Genomic DNA, 26,280 nt, shown 5'->3' with positions numbered 1-26,280 from the left:
TGAGTGATGCTTTGAAGTCGATGAGGTTTTATTTCACACCCCTGTCCTTTGTTTTCTGTCCTCCTGGAAGGCTTTCTCTACTGATTCAAGTTTGGAACCGCAGCCATGGCCGACCCCTCTGCTCTTGCTTTCTCTGGATGAATAAATTCAGTGCCCACATGCAAAAGCCAAGATATATCTTGCTCACCTTCTCTTTTTTTTTTCTTTTCTTTTTTTTTCTTTTTTTTTTTTTTTTTTTTTTTTTTTGGCAGCCTTGTCCCCCTCAGTTCCTTTTGATTTAATTGTATTTTCCAGCAGTTTCCAAAGTGTTTGAATCGGAAACAAAGCCTTAATAAGAGTTCTAGTTAATTTTCTGTCTTGTAATTACCGATCTCATTTTTCTGATAATTGGCCACAGCAATTATATGTATATTTACTAATCACATAGGAGGCTGTGCGCTTGTGTCTGTCTGCCTCTGCCACCATTGATAATGACACGAGGAGTGCAGAGGTGCCCTTATCTTCTTCTGCTCCCCACTACATCAAAGCTATTTCCTCCCGTTCTCCATAATGAATACATGCATGCATTTGACACAGTTGTGTGCTAGAGAAATTGTTTGGCTCCCACCAAATGCTGCATGCTCTGAGTTCCTAGCCTGCAGCGCTGGAAGGTTGTATGTAATGATGTATTGCTCATCCAAATGGCCAAAGCACTCCAAAGCACAGTGAGATTAAAATAAGTCATTCCTTTGTTAATTTAAATAGGTGCATGTATCATACTTTGCAGGGCACTTTGTGTAGGGGTGTCAGGGAGGGAAAAAGGCGCCGAAAGGTATTTTTAATAGCAAATGAGAATGGATGAGAACGGAGTCATTTGCAGCTGCCTACTTTATGTGGCTCTCTTGTTCCAACTGTAGGCCTAATGAGATGACTGTTGAAGTACTCTGCAGTGTAATTTCATTACATCCTGAGCTGCCACGCTATAAACACAGCGGCGCTCTCTGTCACTCGTGGAAAAACTCCTAAATTCTTAAAGCCTTCCTCTGCGAATGGCAATGGGGTTCTCTCCCTGGGTCACGAAGCCCAATCATTTGTTGCCATGTAGCCTCCTGCTCTTTCTGAGTTGCTCCTAAGGCCACCCCTGGTTTTTTGTCTGGTTGTGGAGGTGGGAGTTTCTCATTATGTCCCCAATTCAAGGGCTTCCTGACACAACAGTTGGCCCAGACTGGCAGAAGCGGTGAAATTCCTTCTCAGGAAACTACTTACCCTACAAAGTGTCTGTCTTTTAAATTAAAACAAGCAGACAAGCAAAATAACACAATGCAAATAAATATCCAGCGAGAGGCTAACAAGTCAGAGCAGGGAAATACACAAATAAAATGTAAATAACAGAAAGGTGTAAGTAAATAGCAAATCCAGGAAAAGAAACAAAGGTCAAAACAAGAAGGATTTCCCAGCTCTTTGTTAATTACAAGACCATTTGTGTGTTACTTAAATAATCATTAATTTCTCATTTACACTTTGCCTACCTTCCTTCCTACCCCGTGGCTATCATTGTCCTTCCCCCACCCCCACCCCTCCTTCTCCGCTCTGTGTTTCTCACCATCTCAAAATGTGTGTGCCCTGAAATTTGGCATCTTTACCTCACTGCGTGGAGGAGGGTTCAGCCAGTCCTTTTAATTGGATGAGGCCTTATGCCATTCCAGCTCCTCCTCGGTGGGTGGAAGAGGAAGAAAGAAAAAAAGCGGTCTGTGACTTTGGGTGACTGTTTCCTCCTCCCTCCAGGATTCGCCGGTCCTTCCGCTTGGAGAGTTCTCGGAGCCGTTTGTCCATTTCATCACTCAGTGGTGAGCAACACCCCCACACCCCCACGCCCCCGCCTCCCGTTTGCAAACCCCTGTGCCCTCGATGTCAATGATACATGCCATTAACTCCAAGGCTGTCTGAGACCTTGTGACTCTCCCTGCTTCCTTTTGGAGATGGGAGGGACTTTGGGGCCTTGGGCAGCTAGGGCAACAAAGCCAAGAAATGGTTTAAATTATGTAGATGTTACCTACACACAGGATTGTGAACATATATTAGAGGCACCCCCCTCTTAATAAACTGAGAAACCACTTTGATTTTTCTTCCCAAAAATTACATAATTTTCTGGCTCCTATCGACAGGCATGTGAAGCTTTAGTTATCCATAAAACGGCCTATTAGCCAAAGCAGGAGTATATTAATTCACCTGATTCTCAGTAAACAATTCATCTTCAGATGTATTTTAAACACAATTTAGTCCCATCTCACTCATTTGATAGTTCAGAGGCCTTTGTTAAGCTCTCTCCGATCTGCAGGGACAGAGCAGGACTTTGCAGGACTGCTCATTGGAGCCTCGAGACACGGCCTTACCGTTTCACCCTGAAGAAACCATTTTCAACCCGGGGTTCTTTTCCAGCCTTCTGCCTTTCCCTCCTGATAGGACACATCTTTCTTTTATTAGCCCTTTCACCATCTCCCCAGTCCTGCTGGATCTCTGTGGCCTCAGGAGGCCAGTTGCTCCACTGCCCTCTGGCTCACCCCAGCATGGGGAATTACCCCAGAGAGAGGAGGCAATTAGGGACATTGGAATGGGGATCTTCAGAGCAGGGGACAGTACACAGCAAACATCCTGAAACTCCGAAACTCCCTGCTTCCTCTCCCTCCTTTACCCTTCCTGCAAGGCGCACAGGCAGCCTCTGCCTCTGCTCCGAAGCACAAGGCAGTGCAGGCCACAGCCAGAATCCTTGCTCAATTGGAATGGCTGTGTTCTGTCCCCTCCCCCGCATGATCCATCTGATGGTTACACAAAAGTGAAACCAAGAAATATTCCTTAATATAAATGTCAAGCTTTATCACCTTTTTGACTGAGTGTAATATGTTACCTCTTAATGAAAATGTCTCGTACGGTTTATATTCCACCAGAAAAAAAATGAGGAAGAAAATTTCCCCCAGACCTAAAAATTGTAATTGTTTCTATTTACTTAAAATACATCATATTCTGTAGCTTTTAGAAACTATCTTTACACCAAAAATCCTTTGTTTCCAAAGCATACTATACTGGGGGGAAATGCTTATTAATTAAACACTGGGCCCGTGAGCTCTTGAAGCGCGTTGAGACTCTTCGATAGAGCCCTTGTCCAGAAACAGATTAACCTCTTCATTTCCAATACATGTAATTCCTGAAAACACTCAGAAGTGTATCACGCCCCACTTTGTGCAGAAACTGAGGAGCAACCTGCAGTGCCAGGAGCCTGGAGCCCAGGTTTGGGGCATTGCAGAGAGAGGTTGGATTCCTGACATCCGTGTGCTCTCTGTGTGGTCTGAGGCCAGCGTGGAGGTGGAGCACACCAGGCAGCCAGGGAGAACGGTGCGTGAGGCGTTACTGCCTCCTGTCCAAAACATTCGTCGACAGTATATAAAAGTTTTATGGAGATGGGGAGGGATAACCTGTGTTGAAATCTGCACAGATGTCAGCCAGAACAGAAGTGAGGGTGGGTAATAGTCTTGTTTCCCCAAGAGATACAGCCTCTGTGGAATGTCAGGTCAGGACTGTTAGCTGTCCACACAGCCTGAGTCACTTGCTAACGGATGCAGCATTGAGAGGTGCGTGTGGTTATTTATAGGCAGGCAAATGTCCTTGATGTCTGTCATTAAATGGGTCTTGTTTCCTGTTTACCAAATGATCATTAAATCTCTCTATTTAAAAAAAAAGTACTGTCAGCAAACGCAGCAATCTCTCTTCATGACTCTACCCACAGATGCACATGGCCACAGGTATGGAGCTGCCATGGTCACCCCTCTACCATCTGTGGTCCGTCCTCACATAGCTAAGCACACGCAACTGCTACTAATTATAGCTATTGAAGGGACGACAAGAAACAGTTTGCATGAGGAATGTGGTTCTTTAAGGGGCGTAAATAAGCTTAACTGTCTTGTAGCTGTGAAATGAATTATCGCCTTGCATTTTAGCTAAAATAAGTGCAAGTGAAGAGGAGGTGCTGGGAGCCATCTGTGGCCCGTAGTATTGCCTGCACTTCTGCCCTTTATTTAAAGCTTGGCATTGAGTGCCGGAACCAACAAGGAGTGTTTTCTCGTGTGCCTTCCCAATGACCAAAATAGAACTATATTCTTCCCTGATTTAAAGATCGAAACAAGTTGGGCAGCTGAGTCAGAAGAGAATATTGCTGCTCTTTTCACAATGATTGCAGGGCCAGAGGGATGGCTCAGGTTGAGGAACACTTGATCTTGCAGAGGATCTGAGTTCAGTTCCCAGCACCCACACGGTGCTTCCCAGCCATCTGTACCTCCAGTTCAGGGGATCTGACACTTCTGTCTGACCTCTGTGAGCTCAGGCACGCACATGCTACACATACCTATGTATGGGGGAAACACACCCATAAAATAAGTAAGTCTTTAAAAAGTAAAGTTACAATAAACATACCTTTATTCCAGCAGTAATTTTAATAAAAGATTGGTTCACAGTGTCCCCAGAAACCTGACTTAAAATCTCCACAGGACAGGAACCAGGAGTTAGTAATTTGGACAAGCATTGAGCTGGTGTATTACAAACTTCCAAATTCAGAAACCAGGGTGGAAATTAACAGGGGGAAGAAACCACATGAATGAGGCTCTTTTGTCTCCCTACTGCAGCATGAGGAAGCAGCCCAAGGAAAGACCAGCGCCCGAGGAGCTGATGGTGAGTCTTCTTAAGTGCCCTAGAGTTCTCCAGTTCCATGTTTATGTCTGACATCACAACAAAGCCCAGTACGAAGGCTGCAGCTGTGGTCCACTGGGTAGTGTTTGCCCTAGCATGTTCAGAGCCCTGGGATCCATCAGTGGCAGCCAATAGCTTAGCTTGGTGGCACATACTTGTGAACGTGGCATTGAGAGGTAGAAGCAGGAGGGTCAGAAGATGAAGAGTATCGTTGGCCACACAAGGATTGTGAGGCCAGCCTGTGATACATAAATCTGCCCCCAATCCCACCCTCCCTAAAACCAGGACATTTAAAAAAGTCCCCAGGTTAGGAAGTCAGCTTTATTTACTTTATTGGGTAGGGTTTTGTTTTCTTTCCATGCTGAGCACGACTCTCCTGAATACTGAGCAAGGTTCTCTCCCACTGACCAGGAGCCCAGCTCGGTAGCTGTCTCTGAAGCTCAGACCCTTGAACTTAGGTTTCACTTTTGAAAAACCTACCATTTTGAATCTTCGAGCAGACCTCTCTTCATCTGCTTCGTTCGAGGGTCACATCTGCTGGCGCTGCCTTTCAGAAGTCCCAGCCAGGAAACAAGACAGCAAGAGGAGTTGTAGAGCGCAGGGCAGTCCTCCAGGAATCCTGAATGTCAGGGGTCGGGGTGCCTCTTGGCTTCATGTAGAATGAAAAGAGACCAAGGTCGTGAGAATCTCTGCTCTTTCCTCAGAAACAGATTCTGCGAGGTGCCTGGTACTTTGTCCCCAGCTCCAAGGCAAGGTGCTTTGATGGCTGCAAATGACAGTTTTTACTCCAGCAAGGAAAGGAACAGAAATGCTTCCTTTCAATTCCCAAATGGTCATTCATTTACTGCAGAGTGTTGATCTGACAGTGCAAGCTGTTAGAACGCTGTTGGGATGGAGTGTTCGTGGCAATGAGTTTAGTCTACGCTGTCTGGTACTTGAGTATTGCTCCCCATTACCAGGTGACTGCCATCAGAGCCAGCCTCGGCCTTGTTAAACAAGGTGCAGTTCACCCATCTCAGCTCACAGGGTAGGGTTTCCTTCTAAGCACTCGACTTCTGTAGGCCTCAGAGTCCATCCTCACAGTGCGTGTGCCTCTGGTATTAGCTGCAGTGCGTTTCTCTCTCATGTCCCACTGAGCCAGCTCTCACTTTTCCTAGAAGCTTCAAGTTAAAAACGTATCCCCAAACCTTTGCACTTTGTATCTGTGGGTCTCACATCCAGACTAAAGGTGGGGATTGGTGGTTTTGTTGGTTTGCCATTTAAGTGGTTTTTGGGGGTTCATTGTCTATTGTTGGATTTTGTTTGTTTGGTATCTGTTGGTTTGGGAGTTCTTACAGTTAGTCACAATTGAGAAGGCTTGGAGCAGGTTCTAGAAATGGAGACACATTTACCTGGTCATTATTGTGCTATGGCTGGATAGCTCAGCTATTAAAACAAAGAAGTAGGTTTTCATAAAACAGATATCTGTGTAAGTGCATGTTTGATGCTGCAGTGAATGGCCACTTATAAATAAAACACCTGCAGATCGTGTGTGCACTCATAAATGCATGTGGATGTATATGTGAGTAAGAAACACCCCTGAGGAAGGAGGAACTGCCATAGAATAAGGCAGGGTGACACTCACACTGTGTCCCAGCTGTAGAGTAAGGCAGGGTGGCATTACCATTGTGTCCCCTCATGTGTGCTGTCCTACCTTCTTAACTAGCAAATACATTTTAAAAAATACAAAAGCACACTCACAAGAAGTACCATCCTGTACTAATCTCCTCTTCAGCAGTGTTCACTATTAGGGTTTTGACGGATTTATCCCCAGAGGTATAGTGGAGGTGAGGCACACACACCCTTGTTGTGAAGAGGTAACAAATTATAGGGAGTTGTGTGCACTGGTCATGCAGGGACCTTCCTGGCTGCTTTTAATTAAAAATCAGACCTAATAGGGAGTTGGAAAGATAGTGGGCTGTCCCTTGTCTTGAGCCTGAGTCACATCTTAAGGAACCGTGTCTTTGTTCCTTGTAACATATTAATGGCTTCAGTTGGTCCTTCACCCTCTCTGCCTGCAGCCTGTTTGGTGGCACTCTCACCTGAAGTCACAGGCTCTTCTGGAAGGCAGCAACTGTACAGCCCATTGCCCATCTGTCGCTGCTCCAGGAGCCTGTTCCTTTTGGGAAAGCGGGGGGGGGGAGGGGGAGAGAACATGCAGTTTATCTCTCAATACAGTAGCTCTAGCCAGCAGGGTACCAGAGAGGGCTGGACTTGAGCTGTGTCAGCTGTGGGGCCCACAGAATTAGCAAAATTTTCCCTATGGGTCTGGCCCTCCAAGTCACAGGAAGAAAATCAAAGACGAAGTCTGTGGAAATAGGGAAGTTATCAAATCACCCTTTGGAAACTCTCGTGAACTCCAGGTGGAGCTGTGACTGGCACACACATGGTCCTGCCTAAATAATGAATTCAGATGGGTAGGCCAGATCACCTGGACCCAGGACCTGGCCACGCACATAACAGCATCAGACCATGTCTGTATTTGTGGAATGCCTGTACAGACTCCAGTACCCAATATAAAGCTTTAAAACTATAGTTCACGTCATTCTGGAGAGTAAATGTGAAACTCAGGTTAAATTCAGACTGTTAAAATCTCAGGTTCAGAATACAGTTCAGTGTACTGTATAGCTACTAAGTTCTACTCTCTGTTGTTCTGCAGATAGCTGCTTTTATCCCCTAAGTGAGTCTTAGGAAGCTGGACCAAGGAATTTTTATAATGCTTGCATGTTAAGGGCCAAAGGCAATATGACTGGCATAGTTTTCTGGTGGACAGGACTCAAACTAGTCATGTTGCTTCATGCCTGCAGTCCCAATACTCAGGAGATGGCACAGCAGCTAAGAGTGCGTACTGCTCTAACAGAGGACCCAGGTCAGTTCCCAGCCTAATATCAGGCCGCTCACAACTGCCCATAACTCCAGAGACAGGAGAGCCAACACCTCTAGTCTCTGTAGGCCCCTGCACGAATGCGATGCACATAAACTCACAATGGTACCTACATACATTCATACATACATACATACATACATACATACATACATATATACATACATACATACATAGGAGATGAAGAGGTAGCTCAGTGGTTAAGAACACTCTGCTCTTTCAGAGAACCCAGGTTCAATTCCCAGCACCCACATAGTGGCTCCCAACCATCTGTAACTCTGGTTCCAGGGGAGCCAATGCCCTCTTCTGACATCTGAGGGCACAGAGCATGAAGTAATACACAGACATACACTCAGGAAATACATCTATACACATAATTTTAATTTTATAAATCTTTTTAAAAGAAAGAAAGGCAGGAAGTGAGTAAAGAGCTCACTGTGTCAGTGTGAGTACTTGAGTTCAGATCCCTAGTCAGGTGTCAGGAGACCTCTGGCTGGCCAACCTAGCTCAAGAGGAGAGTTTCAAGTGAGAGGCCCTGTCTCAAAGGCATAAGGCAGAGAGTAATAGAGGACAGCTGGTGTCCTTCTCTGTCCCCACATCCATGCACATGTATATACCTCACACAAGCACACAGATACACCCCACACAAGCACACCATATACACCCCACACAATCACACCATACACACCCCACACAAGCACACATACACACCCCACACAAGCACACCATACACACCCCACACAAGCACACCATACACACCCCACACAAGCACACCATATACACCCCACACAATCACACCATACACACCCCACACAAGCACACATACACACCCCACACAAGCACACCATACACACCCTACACAGGCACACCATACACACCCCACACAAGCACACCATACACACCCCACACAAGCACACCATACACACCCCACACAAGCACACATACACACCCCACACAAGCACACCATATACACCCCACACAAGCACACCATACACACCCCACACAAGCACACCATACACACCCCACACAAGCACACCATACACACCCCACACAAGCACACCATACACACCCTACACAGGCACACCATACACAAATAAAAAGTCTAAGTGAAATATAAAAGCAGGCCATGGTCCGTGTCTATAATCCCAGTGCTGGAAGTGGAAACAGGAGGATTCTAGGAGGGACTCTCTGGCCAGCCAGTGAACTCCAGGTCCAGTGAGAGACCCTGTAAACATAAATTTTTTGCAACCTACTTTTAATAGCCCTCCCCTCTAGCCCACCACCCAGCAGAGGTAGTAGAAGAGACGTTATTAGGATATGGGGAGGTGGACCTGTTCAGCAATAGTTCTTTGGGGGCGAGGTCACCCTTCTTGGACAGCAGTTCAGTCCCATAGCAAACACCAAATACAACTCAGCAGTTGCAGACAAGTAGTCTACTCAGGCAGACATCACACATGAACTGGCAGCTTCAGTCCAGTCCTTTCAGCAGGCAGACACCAGGCAGCTGTGGCTCAACCCTGAAGGAACCGCCTTGCTTGCCAGCTCTCCTGAGGTGAGGCTGCAGAAGCAGCAGAGCTGCCTCAGGAACCTCACGAGCAGTTCTTGGTGAGTTTCTCTCAATGGCTGCGTTACCACAGTGTTGTTAGCAAAGAACAGCGAGGCAGAACAAGCCAAGCCAACGTTCAGTGCTTGTCTCCCACTGTCTGTGGGGTCATGTTTATACTCCTCCATCAAGAGTCCTTTCACATGTTTGCTTTTTAGCAAGACATCCTTTCACCCGTGTGCCCCTACAAAACATCACTTGACATAACTAATTTTCCAAAGACACTAGAAGTTTTCACTTCAAGACCCTGTCTTAAAAATAAGATAGGATGCCGCAATAGAGGAGGCCATCCAGTGTGGACCCCTGGCCTCCAGGTTAGGCACACTCTCACACAGGTTTGCTTACAACACACAAATAATAATACACCCATAGATTGCATCATTAACATCCATACCCTCAGGCTGGAGAGATGGCTCAGTGGTTAAGAGCACTGACTGCTACTCCAGAGGTCCTGAGTTCAAATCCCAGCAACTATGTGGTGGCTCACAACCATCTGTAATGAGATCTGATGCCCTCTTCTGGTGTGCCTGAAGACAGCTACAGTGTACTCATATACAATAAATAAATAAATCTTTAAAAAAAAAACCATCCATACTCTCTTATGAGATCATAAAAACTAGTAAATAATCTAATTCAGGTATTTAAAGACCCCTATGAGCAGAGTCCTGTTCTTGACCCAACAGCTGCTTTAAAGGGCAGTAAACCTCAGACTGCAGGGGCAAGGCCAGGTGCCCAGCTACCAGAGCGAAGCAGCAACATTACAGGAGCAAAAATAGACTTGTGGGACCCACCAGGGTGGTTAGGGAAGTGCTGTGTGGAGAGGGTAGTGTATGGAAAGCACCTTTGAAGGATGGATTGAACTGTTTCAATTTTCATGGGACCATTCTAGGCAAAGAAGACAGAACAGGCAAAAACCCATGTGTGTGCAGCCCGTACCTTTTCAGAGCAGTGGAAGCCTCTGCTGCAGTGGTTCTCAATTTGTGGGTGGAGACCCCTTGGGACGGGGGTGTCAAATGATTCATTCACAGGGGTCTCGAGATACCATCAGAAAACACAGGTAATTACATTATGATTCATGACAGTAGCAAAATTACAGTTCTGAAATAGCAATGAAAATAATTTTATGGTTGGGGGTCACCACAATATAAGGAAGTGTATTAAAGGGTCACAGCATTTGGAAGGCTGAGAACCGTTGATCTAATGCCTGCTGGAACAGAAACCCCTTTGACCTTAGCCTCATAGAATTCCAAACCCTCAAAGGTGAGTTCAGTTGGGCAGGGTATCACCAACTGGGCAGTCACTAGAGGAATTCCTCTTCTGCAGAAGGGACTGCAGGGTTGGTCTAAAAACTGCCTCTCCTTCAAAGCAGCATTGAGCCCTGTATGTAGACCTCTGTCCTTGAGTAGATGGCTCTTGAAATGTACTTCCTGCTCTTCTGCAGGGAAGTCACTTGTGCTGAGGGCCATCAGATTTCTTCAGGCATCAGGAGCCTAAACCATAAATTAGGAGTCAGCTTTAAGCCCCAGGAAGTAAAGCCAGCCATGCAGGCAGCCATGAACCTTCAGCATGCTGACGTGCCAGGCAAATCAAACACTGCCCAGCTCTCTGTTCCTGCAATCTTGACTCCACAATTGAAGAACTACATGGTGCACCCTGGCCGGTTAGCCATGTACCAGGAAACCTTGACAAAAGTTTCCAGGCTGTAGACACTGAAGGGGTGGAAGACAAATCCTTCAGCAGGCTTCAGACAGCCTCAGCTGCCAGGCAAAAAGATGGGTAGGACTTGAAAGGGGGACACACTACAAGGGCAGTGAAGAAATGGTTTCATCATGTCAAAGATTAGGTTGGAAGAGGCAAAATATTACATTAGATCCTTAAACTCGAGTACAGAAAAGCAACTTGAGATGGGCACTGTGGTCTTATTTTGCTATTCAAGTTGTCTGTTTAAGTGTTTAGGAAGCTAGGATACAGAAGAGTTCTGTGCAAACAGTTTGTGTCTGCAAACCACAGATACTGTGTGAGGCACTGTCTCCCTTTAGGCTCTGTAGTAGTGAAGACCAGGCTGGGCTTGACAAGGACCTGAGCCACAGCCCTTCCCTGTATCACCCCAAAGGAAAGGCCTGGCCTTCCCACTTCAACATCTTCACCTGCAAAGCCAGGAGACTCAGGGCCCTTGACCGGGGAAATCTGTGAAGAGCGTGAAATTACCTGCAGACTCCTGTGTAGCGTGTGCAGATTTGCATTTTTTCTTTCTATGAAAAGAGGAATTCATAGTTGTCACCAGTTTTTCAGAGACCATGACCCTCAGTGATTGTTCAGCTCCCAGACTTTTGCATTCTGCTCTTTCCCGCTTCCTGTCAGGGCCAGACAAGCAGCTCAGGAGGAGGCAGTCACTCACAGGGAGAGTGCTTGGTGTGGGGGAGGGAAAGGAAGCAGCCTCCCAGAGGACTCTGTCAGGCTCCCACCAGCTGTCAGACAACCCTTTAACCTCCCAACCTGTCCCCAATGAGGGTCATAGCTCAGGGACAGGCGGGTGAGGACCACAGGCACCCAGACAGTTACAATCTGGGCTCAGCACGGAGATCCTTCTATGCATTTAGAGCATTTCCCGGAGCTTCCCATGTCTAAGCTCTATTTAATGGAATCTATGCATAGTAAGTAATCAGGTCAGGAGAAAGCAGCGTCCCGGTTTGAGATCAATCGCTGGCTAATACTTTATCGAGGCCACTTTATTATCTCATGCTGATCTGAACCCATTCTCCTCCTCCTTTGCAGCTCGCACTTCTGCTGTGGGAAAAGTACGGATCCCATACATATTAAAAACATATACCCATTCTATCTGTATGTAAATGCGTGAGGCACAGCTGGATACTGCAGAGGAGTTTGATTTACTAATAGTTATTATCTGTTCTCGCCCTTCAGTGAGAGAGAATCTCAGAAAAACAAGCTGGCACAGAAATCGTCTTTATCTGTTACTATCCTGCTTCAGTAACTGTTTAAAAACATGGGTTTTCTCTGTAGGTTCTAATAACGCCTGTCAGTCTGCACATTTCCTGTGCAGTGCCCTGTGTGCTCTAGAACACGGCATCCTGTGTGAGCACCTCCCCCAGTTTGGTGTTTGTGTTCCTAAGAAGCAACCTGGGGCTCAGCTTGGTATAGGAACTTCACAGTTTGCTTAGGAAACACATACAACAGTAAACCCACAGTATAAATAGTAATACCACAGAGGGGCAGGGTCGACAAGAACCAGACGTGGGCCTTAGGGAAGGGTTCAACCGTAGGCACAACAGAGTTTTGGATGTTTGCTCCCCCTGAGCCCAGCTGCAAACATGAGGCCTCTCATTTCTCCATGAAGGCTCTGTGTATGGGGGTGGGGGCTAATAAACACCAAACTGCTCCAGAAAAACCTGTTTAAACATTTAATTACTTGCAAAGAGATGCTAACTTCTTTAACTCTCTAAATTAAATTGTCACTGGTAGCTCTTCTGTTTGCCTGAACCTGTCTGTAATTACATTTTCCGATACTTTGGTTGGTTATTCTAATTAATCAAAGTATATGATAAATCAGAAATCTTCACAGTCCCTTTCAAAGAATGAAGGGTGCTAGATTTTGGCCCCTCCTGCACTCAGACCCCAGCATGATTTTGGGGTTCATGCAAGTGTCTTTTCTGTGAGACACAGACCTTCTGATGCCTGTGAAAGGTGAAATGCTCTTGGCAAAGTGAGATGATTTCTACCCACTGTGTCAGCAGCAAGTGCATTCGTTAACCAGAAGGAAAGGGGCTGGTCAGGGTTCCATGGAGGCAGGCAAAGGAGGCTGAAGAAGGACAGGGCGTCTGGCCTCTGAGATGGGGTCTCTGTGGTTGACACAAAGGTGAGATGATGCATAGCTTTCTGGAAGCACAGGACCCAGCCTGTCCAGCATCACCACCACATCCTACTGGAGAGGCTGAAGCTCAGAAAAGGCCCCTTCACGCAACCCCCTTGGGTGCCGGAGGAACCTACACTTTTCAAAGTACCAAGGGCAGTTAGCAAGCTCTTGTGACCGTGAATGCCGTTCACTACATCTGGCTATTGCCTGTGTAGTACAATATGTCTGTTATTTTTCTTTTTTCTTTTCCCTCATCCCAATTCCTTGAGGTCCTCCTTAGTCCCAATCCCAGGATTACAGACCTGTGCCAACATACCGGCTACATACAACCCGTTTAGAATGTTCCTGAACATCTGGCTCATCCTTGCAGGCTTCACTTTTGCTTGGGTTCTATACTTTGCCTACACACATTAGCTGTGGCACTCAGAATTTCCAGACAGAAGTCCTGGCTGAGTGCCCCTTTAAACACAAAAGTCCTTGCCAGACGGCAGTGGATCCTTACAAAGTCCAACTGACAGCCCTGTCACCCTCTCTTTCCTCGGGTTCTAAAGGCCATTAGAGTAAGTAATGTTTGTGTTTGCCTATGCACAGGAACCCTCTAGTGACGCTCATGTTGGCACTTGGACTACATATAATTTCAATGGCAGAGTCACTGTCTGGGTGCTTGAGACAGCACTAAATCAGTCAGCTTTAATTTGAATCTCTGATAATGCATTAGCACTTGAGCAAGACTCTGGATTAGAACCCCAGCAAACAGGCTTCGCTCCTTAGATGTGCCTGCTTACTCTCTTTATGAGACTTTAGAGGATAAGAGTGTGTGTGTGTGTGTGTGTGCGTGCGCGCGCGTGTGCGCACATGTCGATATACAGATGGAGAAGGCCCAGCCTCAGTCACCGTGATTTGACAGCTCGTTTCCAGATGAGGTTAATGTTCCCCGATCCTTCAAGTCGATCCCTTTCTCTCTTTTAATTACATGTATTTATTTGTTGTATGTGCAAGCGTCATGGCACACATGTGGAGGTCAGAGGACAACTTCTCAGGAGTCACTTCTCACTGTGTGGACCCTGGGGGTTAAATTCAGAAAGTTAGGGTTAGCTGCACCTTAACCATTGAGCCGCCTCACTGGCTCCAAGTGCGATCCCTTATTACAGCTCTGACTTCCCTGTGTAAGGCTGCAGTTGGTGCGCGCCAGCGTGCAGTGCGCCATGTTTTACGGAGCTGCCACCTCCTCGGCATCTCAGTTCAAGGCACACGGAGGTGGGTGTTGCAGTCACAGCCTCAAGGAATAGGGGTTATTTTAGGTGCAGTAGGTAGAGTGGTTGGCCTCCTGTTTTCTTCATATCTGATCCACTGAGGGCTAAGGGAGCTGCACTGTATCCTGCATCCCCAAATTGTGTACCCTGAGATGTCTGGAGGTCCTCCTGTTGGTTGTGGTGTCCAGCCTAGAAGGCAGCCCTCGTCCTTCTTAAGGTCTCTGTCCTCCCCCTGCGGGTTCACCCCTAGCAGGGCTCACTCCCCACTCTGAGCAGCACCTGGCACATGCTATCTTTCCAGAGCCAGTCAGTGAGTGCAGTCAACCCTCATAGCTCATCAGAACCATCTGAGGGGGTTAGAGTAAGAAATGTGTGTTTCTAAGTAGACCGGGCATCTCCAGCCTGCAGTAGGGACAGAGATGGTCTGTTGTGGTGTTTTATCTTTTACAGCCCTCTAGGTGTCTAGAAGGAACAGCCAGAGGGAAGCTCAGTTGTTGTTGTTGTTGTTGTTGTTGTTTGTTTGTTTGTTTGTTTTTTCCAATAGATTGTAAGTTTGCAGAAGGACGAGCGTGATCTCATAATTCAGTGCCTTTCTCGGGCCTTGATTCTGAAGCTAAGTGCTATTAATCATTCCCTGCATGCCCCATTCTCACTAATCCAGTCAATAAACACTGCTGGAAAGGAAGATCTGAACACAAACACAACAGGTCCCCTGAAGAAGCTCACCCAAGGACAGTTGATCCCTGGAAATTATGACATACTGTAAGTTAGGGCAGCCCTGTGAATGTACGTGCTCTGTTAAAACTTTACTTGACTCTCTGCTGGGAGAGCTCATTCAGGTGCAGCCAGCCTCTGAGAGCGTTACTGCGTTCACAGGATAATGTTCAAAGCATTTCACAAGCTAGGACGACATGACCATCAACAGCAGAGCAGTTGTTAGTGTCTTGGTCCTACCCTGGACTGAGAACAGCCTGCAGTGATAGGCAGGTACTGCTCCACACCACTCTCACTTGACCACTGGAGAGCTCACCTCCAACCATTAATTCCAAACCAAATGGCCATTAGCAAGCCAAGGCCTAGAGGAGGCCTCCTGGCTGGCACCTTCTTCCCCGATGAACTAGAAGCAGGGGAGCCTGAGGTCCACATCGGTCAGCACACCAGAAGCACGCCACCTGTGCGCCAGTGCTTATGGGTAGAGTGGTTGCAGAAGCCCAGAAATGGTTAGTGTTGAAGGTACAAAAGGATCCGGAAGCCAGTCCGCAGGACTTGGGAATTACTGTTGAAGGTAGCAGACCTGTTTTCCCTGAGAGAAAACACTTTTAAATAGAGGCAGTTCTTATCAATTATTAATGCGTCTAACCAGGAATGTCAGGGACTGGGGAAATATGAGAAGCCTCCTGCTTACAGTTGTAGCCAGCTGCATTTGTTTAATGGGTTGTTTGCTTTTTAATTTGTAGCAGTTTTGAGCGAGACCTTTGGGGACTGGGAGTCATACAGCTTCAGATACAGTTATGGGGGGAGGGGAGGGTGCTAAACCTGTCTGCAGATAATTTGAGGTTCACATGGCCATTTAGAGACTACAGAAAGGCAGTGCAGACATTTGGGTCTTCCGTCCTCTATTTAATTTTCAAGATTCGAATTAAACATCAGGCCCTGGTCTACCGAGAGACATTTGCTGGAGTGTGGACTAGTTTCTTCCGTATCCTGCTTCCCACTCCTCTGCTAGCTTCGTATAAATGGTCACTGATTCTGAAGTTGCAGAATAGGAACCCTTCATTTATTCGAGCAAAGGTTCCCTTGGCACAAATAAAAATGGAATTTTCAAATGTAACCCGATTAACTCTTAATTGTACACCAATAGCCTGTGTTTGTCTTGGCTCCCTCAGAAGGCTTCAGTGCGACCTGCATCTCCATCTAAAGTTGCGGGGGAGGGGGATTCAATTAATAGCAGGACTTTCTAATTGTGGGATCGGTGTGGAGTTGACAAAAATTTGTATAAATAGGGTACATTTTTCCACTTAAGAGGGCTGTGCTGAGACATTTTTTAATTGGATTTTCATGGTGATTGACAGCATTTGATTATGACAGTAACTTTATTTGGCTGGAATGCTTTAGCCTCTTGTTCAGATTTCCCATCAAAGCTCCTTTTCATCGTGGCAATCCCCGCAATCCCCGGCGGAGCGGCAGGCATTGTGGAGGAGCCTTTTAGCACCTTTGTTGTGGAGCTCCCTGGTGATGATTGGGCCCAGCTGGTAGTAGATAGGAAAATAGGCCTTTCACAAAGAGGCCGGGCCGCCTCCGAGGCTCCAGTCATTTTAAGAGCCCCCCAAACCTGTTGAGGATTAGAAGTAGCTTTAGATGTGAAATGAGTGTTAAGTATTAGTAATCGGGAGATTAGGGCCCCAGGGACCATGAGAGATAAACAGCCGCAATTAGGGCAAATCTGCCGATGTAAACAAAATTTACCAAAAGCAGATGCCCTCGCCATTTTGGGGATTGATTTGAGGGCACCGAGGAATCGATTTTTGTCTTGTTTACACTTGCAGACCCCTGTGATATACTGGAAGGCTAAATATTTCATACCGCCTGATTTTAGTTAATTTTTTTTCCAGTGCCTCACAGTAGACGCCTCTCTCCTCACAGTGACCAGGCCTGAGTTTATTCAGCATTCACAGGGAGCAGCTAATTGTCTATGAAGGGCCCCCGTGTTTAAATGGGCTTGACAGGAATTTAAATTTTGTTTCAGTCAACCCCTGTGCTCACAGCCTGCTCCAGTTTCTAATTTTTAAATTAAACATGATTTTTTTTTTTAAACCACAGTCTTGCCTCTGGAATGATCTCCCTCTAGCTTTCGGAAGACAGGCAGGCAACCCCAGAAGCTGGCAGATGCTGGAAAGGTCTTTCTCCCGAGCAAGTCTGGCCCCTGTCAGGAGGTCTGCAGAGCCTGGGCTGGGGTCCTGAAAAGTGGGTTAAGCACTTGAGGCGTGCATGGCGGGCTGTCAGGGCCAGCAAGATTATAGCCCCCTGCACTCACGGTGCAGGCTGTTTCATGAGCTTTCTCTGCTGTGGAGGGGCAGAGTGAGAATCTCAGTGAGCACTTGCCAGGCTCCGTCCCGAGCCTCAGCACACGGTGCCCAACCCAGCTTTGGGGAGGGGCATCATGTGGACCCTGGGTCCTGACTCCAGTCAGTTTGCAGCCCAGCAGGAGAGATACGGATTAATCAGCCACTCAGTGATGAAACTGATAGAGGTACCCAGCCCTCCTTTCTCCCCATTCCCTTGTCTCGGCCCCCTGGTTCTGGCAGCTCTGGGTGCCTGGAGCACTGTCCTGTGTTATGCCACAGACCACTCCCCAGCCACATGGTGAACTCTTACTGAGCCACCAGCTTTTCGCTTCTGCTGCGTTCCAGGCCCGCTTGGTTAAGAAGGGAGCTTCCTCTAGCACGTTACCCTTCCCACAGCTGTCACTGGCAATAGTCATAAACCAGATCCTGGTTCCTAGAGGACTGAGCAGGTCCCATTTATCACCCTCTCTGTGTCTTTAGCATCCAGCCTAACCTGAGACCAACACTTAGCAAATGTCTACTGAATTGAAATAAGAAGAATTTATTTGATGGGTAAAATGAGTTTTGAGAGAAGAAAGGGTTTCCCTTGGCTCTGGGCATCTGGGGAGACTGTGGGCCAGGCCCCCCGGGACAGAGTGGGGTCTGTGTGTGCACTTATCACTGTGCACAAATGTGAAACAGCTTAGGTCATAAGAGAGGGTACCATACTCTGATACCCACCCGGGGCAAACTTGTTACCTTAGTCCGTTTTCTCAGAACCAGCTTGATGGACATAAAAGAAATGGTTGCACAGAACTTGTGACTGACACATTCAGAAAGAATTCTGATGTATATGTGTGTGATGACTTTAAAATTATGTATGTACTTACTGGCATAGGCTTTCGGTCACAGCTATTTAAGAGGCTGAGATGAAAGGCTCTCTTGAGCCTACGAGTTTGAGATAGCAGCTGGGAAACATAGATCCTGCCTTATAAAATAAGATCTGAAAGAGAAATTATTCCAAGCCAATGACATCTTTTAAAGAGCAAGAGCTAGCGTTCTCCCATGCACCTCCTCGTTTTACCTTCAGGTGGATACTGTGGCTTTCTCCTACTCCCACTGTGATGCTGCATTAAAGCCAGCTCAGAGAGGTTCACCACTGCCCGGAGTCCGGGACTACTATGGATGTGTAGTAGGCAGGGGGTTGCTTACTATGGCTTTGAGGATTTCAGCCGAGTGACTATTCCAGAGCAACGAAGCATAAATATTCCACAAAGAAATGAGTAAGACTAAGTCGAGTGCCCTGCAGCCTTGGCATGCTTTGCCCAGCTCACTGCCACAGTCCTATCCCCTGTCCTCATCTGCAGGGCCATGAGTAGGAGCGGAAGGCAGCATATGCACAGCCAAAGCCTACTTGAAACCAGACCCTTAGTACAGACAGCACAACAAGGAGAGAGACAAAACACCCAACCAACTGCTTACACCAGATCTGCTAAGTAAGTGGTTATCTAAAGGGAAGCCATGGACACTTTAAGGTTTTATTGTTCATTGGTTTTAGCATCCTATGTCAAAAACTGAGGGTGGAGTTTGACCCTAGTTCTCTGGTCACAACTTTCCCACACTGTTGGTCCCAGGCACCATTACAGAAATAAATAGCTTCCAGGCACCTGGGTCCTCTTGGGGAAGCTTCCATGACTCAACCGACTTTACTGAGCACATACTATGTGTAGATGATAGATTAAGGTGTCCAGAGTTTGAGTGGAGGACAGCACAGTGTCTGTGTTGCTTCTTAAACCCAGCCACCAAGCAAGGGAATCAAACCTGAGAGTGTTGCTGGAAGCAGATGACATTTTCTTATGTCAAGACTTCTCTGTGGAGGAAGCTTCGTGTTAGCCTTCAGTGGGTTGTAGCTCCTGGTGTTGTGTCCTGAAGTGTGGGAACAAGCAGCCACAAGTCAGCCACTTGAGTTGCACAGCTGTAAGAGAAGTCAGAGGACAGAGCGCTCAGTTCAGGCACTGCATCCTCTGCGGCTGTCCCAGTAAAGGCACCAAAGAGCTCTTTGGTAGTCTCTGTTAGACAGAGGGTAACAACAAAATCCCCTGTAGGGCTGAGCAAGGAGGGGCCATCTGTAATCCCAGCACTTAAATAGATGCAGAAAGGATCTTGGAATTCAGGGTCACAGTCAACAGCACAGAGAGTTCCAGACCAGCTTGGGATTAGACCCTGTCGATGCCAAACTGTGGCAAGAGCTTTGAGAGGCTTGTGAACAAGAGAGTGGGGCCTCTCAGAATAGAGAGGAGAGTGCCCTCCCCCATATTCATGAGACTAGCACCCCAGTGAGCCAGAGTTGGACATCCAAAGCAGGGTCCCCAGAACAAGCACAGCTGTTTAGTTAGCTCATGCCTTCACTGTGAAACGGGAGAGGCGGGGCTGGCAATGTGACTCCATTGGTAGAGCACTCTCTTGCAAGCACAAGGCCCTAGGTTTGCTTCCCAGCCCAGCATAAGCCAGGTGTGGTGGTACAGCCTTATAATCCCAGCACTCAAACAATAGAGGCAGAAGGATCGAGGAAGTCATAGTTATCCAAGGCTACATAGCAAGCTCATGGCTAGCCTGAGCTGCATGAGAACCTGTCTTGAAAATAATAATTATTAATAAATAATAAATTTTAATGGAAAGGGTAATGCCCATGACACAGGTTACATTTCGCTGTGAATTTCCAGCATAAGGTAGAATTTATGGACGTATGTTTGTAAGCTCCTCATTGCTTGACTTGTGTAGGTCTCACTCGTGCAGTCTGATTAGGTTATGTTGACGTCTAAGATTCCTGGGCAGCTCCAGTTTGTAGCTTCTTGGACTTGGAACAAGTTCGGGTGTGGGGGATGTTTACAGTTAACGACCACTGGTTCAGCGGTCTCCGTGGTGGGCACTGGTGTGCCGTTGCTCCGCACAGTTAGGAATCCTGACTCTTGTGTCTGTGTGTCTGTTCCGGTCAGCATTGAGATGTAATGGGCCTGTGCTTGGAGGAAACGGCTAAGAGGAGCAGTGAAGTGTGTGTGTGTGTGTGTGTGTGTGTGTGTGTGTGTGTGTGTGTGTGTGTGTGTGTGTGTGTGTGTGTGTTGCGAGGTGTGGAAAGACTGTCAGACCTGTCAGTGTCCTCAGGAACAGCCAAGGCACACCCATTGGTGGTATTTGGAGAACCGGGACAAGCCGAGCCCTCCCTTCTTGAGTGTGTATAGTGTCAGGAGGTGTGGCTGGGGAACCACGGTGGTCAGGGAGAACACTCGGCTCTACCTCAGCCTCTCAGGTAGGAAAGGCAACCAAGTTCAGGAATTAGAAAGTGGCAGGAGAGCTGAGAGCTCCTCCTTTCCTGCCAACCTCAGTTTACAAAGCATGAGCGAGTGTGTGTGTGTGTGTGTGTGTGTGTGTGTGTGTGTATACACATATGGTGGAGACGAGACGTCAATGCTGGGGTTCATTTCTGAGGAATTGTCTGGTTTAGTGTTATGTGAACTTGACACAGCTAGAGTCATCAGAGAGGAGGAAGGCTCAGTTAAGAAAATGCCTCTATAAGATCAGGCTGTGCGCAAGCCTGAAGGGCATTTTCTTAATTAGTGATTGATGGGGGTGGGCCCAGCCCATTGTGGGTGGGGCTATCCCTGGGCTGGTGCTTCTGGCTTCTTTAAGAAAGCAGGCTGATGTCCCCAGCTGGTGGGGCGAGGGAGGCAGGCTGAGCAAGCCTTGGAGTCAAGTCCAATAAGCAGCATTCCTCTATGGCCTCTGCTTTCTCCTGTCCCCAGGTTCCTGCCCTGCTTGTCTTCCTGTCCTGACTTCCTTCAGTGATGAACAGTGGTGTGGATCCATAAGCCAAAGAGCCCTTTCCTCCGCAGGCTGCTCTGTCATGGTGTCTCATCACACCAATGATAACCTTAAAAAGATACTTGGATTTTATTTGTTTGTCTTTGCTTTGAGACAGAGTATCTCACTAGCCTGGGGCTCCACACCTCAGGGATCTATCTTCCTGTGCCCTGCCTTCCCAGCCTTGGAATCACAAGCAAGTACCCCAGTTTCGCTCTGGGGATGCAGTGTATGTCCTCACACTTGTGAGGCAAGCACTTTGCCAACTGAACAATTTCTCTAGCCAAAGTGTCATTTTTAGGTGAAATTTTTAAAAAATGTCACTTGCTTAGCAATGGCCTGACATACAGTAAGCGCTCAGTAGCTACCATCACTGCTGTTGGAGAGGTGAGAGAAGACATTCCATGAAAGAAAAGACACAGGCTGAGTCCAGGGACATCAGAGGACAGTGAGGGCCCCACCTTGGCTAAAATAAAGATGGCCTTGCAAATGTGGTGGGCAGCATGAGCTGAGCTGGACCGAACCTACCTGGGAGGGCCCTTCTAGAGTGGAGCAGTAAAGCAGGATGCCCCGTTGGTTGTTCAGCAGAGGGCCTGGACAGACAGTAGGTGGCCAGCAAAAGGGACACTGGGCTGAGGTCTGCTGGATGGAGTGAAGTCAGGTTCTAGCCCAAAACTGATCATCGAGCAGAAACTGTCCTAACCATCTACCTCTTTCCAAAAGCCCTTGAAGGTCTCTAACCAAGAGAGCCAGGACCGCGCTGGAAGCCAGGAGCCTCTTGTCTCCCCATCCTTCCCAGCGTCCTTCCCTTCTGTCGGGAACATCATTACTATGCTAATCTTGCTGGCCGTCATTTTAACACTGACCTCTGCTAACCTGCCTTTGCAATTGCTGGGACTGTGTTTGACTTCTCTAAAAGTAACCTTAAATTGTAGTCTTGTAAGAATTCCAAAGCTGTACCCTTCACTCCCTCATCTAATGAGGTTATGACCAAATGCTCATTATAATTGCTTTAGACTCCTTTTAATTTTCAAGCTTATTAATCATAAGAAGAGTTATTTAAAATTGCATAAATTAATCTTAGATTAAAAGCCCATCAAAGCCTGGAAACAATTAAGAATAAGTAGGATTTCCCTGGGGCAGCAAGTTTTATTTTAATATTGTAGTCAGGTGGATATCAGAACCTTGAAGTATGGTAGTGATTAATGTATGCAAAATTTAAATGAGATTTTTTTTAAATGGCAAGTCTAAATCACTTATTGACCTAACTGTAGGCTTTAGCCGCATTGTCTGTCATATGTTGGAACTGTTTACTAATCAACATTGTAATTACCGCGTGTGCTGGCAGACCCTAGGACAAACAAAATCCAGCATTTCAGAGTGTTGCCGCCAAGTCTCTTGCCCAAAGATATCAAGAAGAAGGGAAGATGGAGGATGAGGAGAGCACTTAAGTCCCCAGCCTGGCAGGGGCTGCAGCAACACTCTCCTGTGCTGGGCTCCTAGGTCTTCTCCTTGTTTATGTTAAGGAGGTAGATGTTTCCAGAAAGAAATCTGATTGTGCTTCAGGCGAAGCCAGAGCCCTGACCTTGCCCAGTTTCCATGTCCTCCATCCTGTCACTTGCCCGGTGATCCAGGAAGTGCCTAGCTCACTGTTGATGTCTTGTGAAAGTTCTGTTGAGGTCAGGCTGAAAGAGAAAGCGCTCAGCTCAGGAAATGGGAAGCGCTAGGTTCCCAGGTGCTATTCCTAACTGTGTTGTGGTTAATCACTCACTCACCTACTACAGGAGAAACTTGTCTTCTCCTCCTCCTCCTCCTCCTCCTCCTCCTCTTTCCTCCTCCTCTTCTTCCTCCTCCTCCTCCTCCTCCTTCCTCCTCTTCCTTCTTCCTCCTCTTCCTCTCCCTTCTTCCTTTTTTCCTTCCCCCCCCTCCTTCCCCCTCCCCCCCCCCCTCCCCCTCCTCCCCCCCCCCCCCCCCCCTCCCCCCCCATTCCCCCCCCCTCTTCCCCCTCCTCCTCCTCCCCCATGATCTCAGACTAGCAAGATGGCTCACTGGGTAGAAATGATTGCTGTCAAGCCAGACGACCTGAGTTCAATTCCTGGTACCCACATGGTATAAGAAGAGACCAGCTCCAGCAGGCTGTCCTCTGAGCTCAGCACCCATGCCGTGGCTCATACACATATCCATATATATATGATGTGTATATACATACACTTAATTTTTTTTCTTTTTTTATTTCTTTATTAACTTGAGTATTTCTTATTTAAATTTCAATTGTTATTCCCTTTCCTGGTTTCCAGGCCAACATCCCCCTAACCCCTAACCCTACCCTTACCCCTACTCCTCCCCTTCTATATGGGTGTCCCCTCCCCCCTCCCCCATTACCGCCCTCCCCCCATACACTTAATTTTTTTAAGACAATGGCTTTATGTAGATTTTTAAGGCTGGATATGTGAAGCCAATTTTCCTATCTTATTTGATATAAATTATCATCCTTTAATCATTGCCGTCTGATCAGTGGTAAATGTGTCTGTTGTTCGATTGGCGTTTCTTTTATTAAGTATGAGAATAAATGGGTTTGGTTTGCTCTTTTTAGTGTTCATTGGCCAGGTTTTTGTTGTTGTTGTTTGTTTGTTTGTTTGTTACCTCATTTGCCGTTTCTTTGCTGGGCTCTGTTACCTTCCTTCACATTTATTGAATTCCTTGGCATCCCAGACCGAAAAATGAGAAATGGATTCACAGCTGCTAAGGCACCTTCCCACCCTGCAAGTCTGTGTCCCCTTTAGGCAGGGTTCACACCGCCAGAGGGGTCCTCTGTCTACGCCTTGCTGAGCCGCACTGAGGCTGTGTAGTCACTAGCTGGGGTACACAGTAACACAGTACTTTGCCTCTTTGTTCAATGTCTAACTTCCTCTTGTCAAAAGGCAGCCTTTGACATTGCAAGGCAGAGCAGAGACTGAACTTGCTTTAAAGCCGCCTGTAGACGTCGGGAATATTTATTTTCTCTATTTGTTTTAAGCCTGGGAAGACTATGTGGTTTTCTCAACACTGTCCTGATGGGGCCCTGACCAGCAAGCGTGCAACGCCCCTGGCCCTAATGTGCCATTAATGATAGGTTAATGTACAGTATAATGTTTTTGGGACTATGGGTTCATTACACTTCTGAGTGTGAGGTCTTTCCACAGAGCGCCCAAGGTCCCATTGCATTATATCATGCAATAAAAATACCCTTTTCATATCACACACTAATAAACTGTATTTGAAATGCTGTCTGAGGGCACTGCCGTCGTGTCTGTGAGCTGTTAGTATAAGCAACAGTTGGATTCCTTGTTTCTAACTTGCACTTTTCTTACATGGGCTGCTGAGCCCAGGAGAAGTCAGCTTGGCCCTGTTTTACATGGAGAACAAGTTGGTTCTTCAGGGCTGAGGCTTGGGGTGCGGGGTGCTGCAGCCCAAGTGGAGATGGGCCCTCATACCCAGAAAGCAGAGTCTCAGCCCTCACTCCCCATCCTACTGCCTGTGTCACACAAGGTCAGCAGGTCAGGCAGAAACTGCACCATTTGGGCCGCCATAGGAAATTATCTTCATGCTTGTGATTTTTAGAGGAGATTTACCTCCAGTGAACAGAAGGGCCTCAGAATCAAGGATGAGGCAGAAGTGGTGTGTGTGTGTGTGTGTGTGAGAGAGAGAGAGAGAGAGAGAGAGAGAGAGAGAGAGAGAGAGAGAGAGAGGAGCCTTACTGTCCCTGCATTAACACTGTCTCTAGGGTGTGGAGCAAGAGTGGTGGGGAACCAAGGTTAGTTCCTAGCCAGTGAGGTTTGCCTGGAGCACCACCATTACCATATCAAAGTGCAGGAGCTCTGCCTATAAAAGAAGTTAGCTTTTATTTTTTCTATTTATCTGTTTGTCCGTCTGTCTGTCTTTGTCTGTTTTTAGCTATGTAACTCAGAGCTCCTTGTGCATCCCAGGCTGGTCTCACACTCAAGACTTCCCTACCTCACAAGTGCGGAAGTCACAGGCACTCACCAGCATTACTTTCTGATGGGGCCTTTGGAGATACACGGGCCCTTTACACGGGCCCTGGGCCTGCTCTAAGTCACTGCTACTTTACGCCGCCTTCACTGTGTTAGAACAGTGGCCCAGGTTTGGAGCCTCTGCACTTCAAATCCCACACCCACCTTGGCCAAATCTCTTAACACACCTGAGCCTAGTTTTCTCACTAATGGAACAGAATAACAGCAGGGCTTTCAGAGACTTCCTGGGTAGCTGTGAGAATGAGCACCTGTCCAGATGCCAGTGCCCGTAAACAGGCTCTACAGAGCATGTTCAGGCCACGTCATCACTGAATAGCTACCCTGAGAGCAAAGGCAATGGAGGCAGGAAGGCCACGCATCTGGGACTCCAGTAAGAGCACTTAGCCCAGAGCCTGATGGCCCGAGTTCAATCTCTGGGACACACGTTGGAGACAGAGAAGGCTGACTCTTTTCGAGTTGACCTCTGATGTTCACATACATGATGTAGCATGGGTACACACACACACAGTAATAAATGGATGAATAAATGACTAATAAAACAGCTGAGAAAACGCCTTTTTCCTTCCCCTGGCCGCAAGGGAGCGTGCTGTGGCTGAGTGTAGATAGCAATGCGGAGCTCCCACCTCTTCTAGACAGCAGCGCAGCAAGCAGCAGGGCTGCAGGGCAGGGTATGTGCTCACCTGTTTGGGCAGAGGAGGTGAGGGAGGACCTGTGAGGACTTCTGTGTTCTAGAATCCTGGTAAAGGACTTCCGCTAGGAAAAGCAGGTTAAAACCAGAGGACCCATGCTAAAGGACTGACAATCTGGGAGCAAGATGATGAGGTAATGCAGAGGGAACGGACTCCCCTTCCCTCCCTTTTGCACTTGGCTGGTAAAATCCCTTTGACTGTCGGGGAGAAGAGTATCTAGATTTCAAAGATAATTTGGCTTTCTTGTAAGGGGTATAAACCTTTTGTTTTCAGATGCAGGATCTTTCAAACC

At 47.3% G+C, this 26,280-nt stretch overlaps 1 protein-coding gene across 2 annotated transcripts in view; it reads left to right on the top strand.

The window, feature by feature from the left end:
- Positions 1 to 26,280, top strand: part of Map2k5 (mitogen-activated protein kinase kinase 5) — a 220,813-nt gene that overhangs the window by 183,194 nt on the left and 11,339 nt on the right. For both annotated transcript variants that reach the window (XM_032910909.1, XM_032910908.1), the window contains 2 exons: positions 1,765 to 1,826; positions 4,653 to 4,698. In XM_032910909.1, coding sequence (XP_032766800.1) covers positions 1,765 to 1,826; positions 4,653 to 4,698 — 108 coding nt within the window. The remainder of the gene's footprint in view (positions 1 to 1,764; positions 1,827 to 4,652; positions 4,699 to 26,280) is intronic.

The sequence above is a fragment of the Rattus rattus genome, chromosome 8 (assembly GCF_011064425.1).
Source record: "Rattus rattus isolate New Zealand chromosome 8, Rrattus_CSIRO_v1, whole genome shotgun sequence".
Taxonomy (NCBI): domain Eukaryota; kingdom Metazoa; phylum Chordata; class Mammalia; order Rodentia; family Muridae; genus Rattus; species Rattus rattus.
This window is presented reverse-complemented; position numbering and strand designations above follow the sequence as displayed.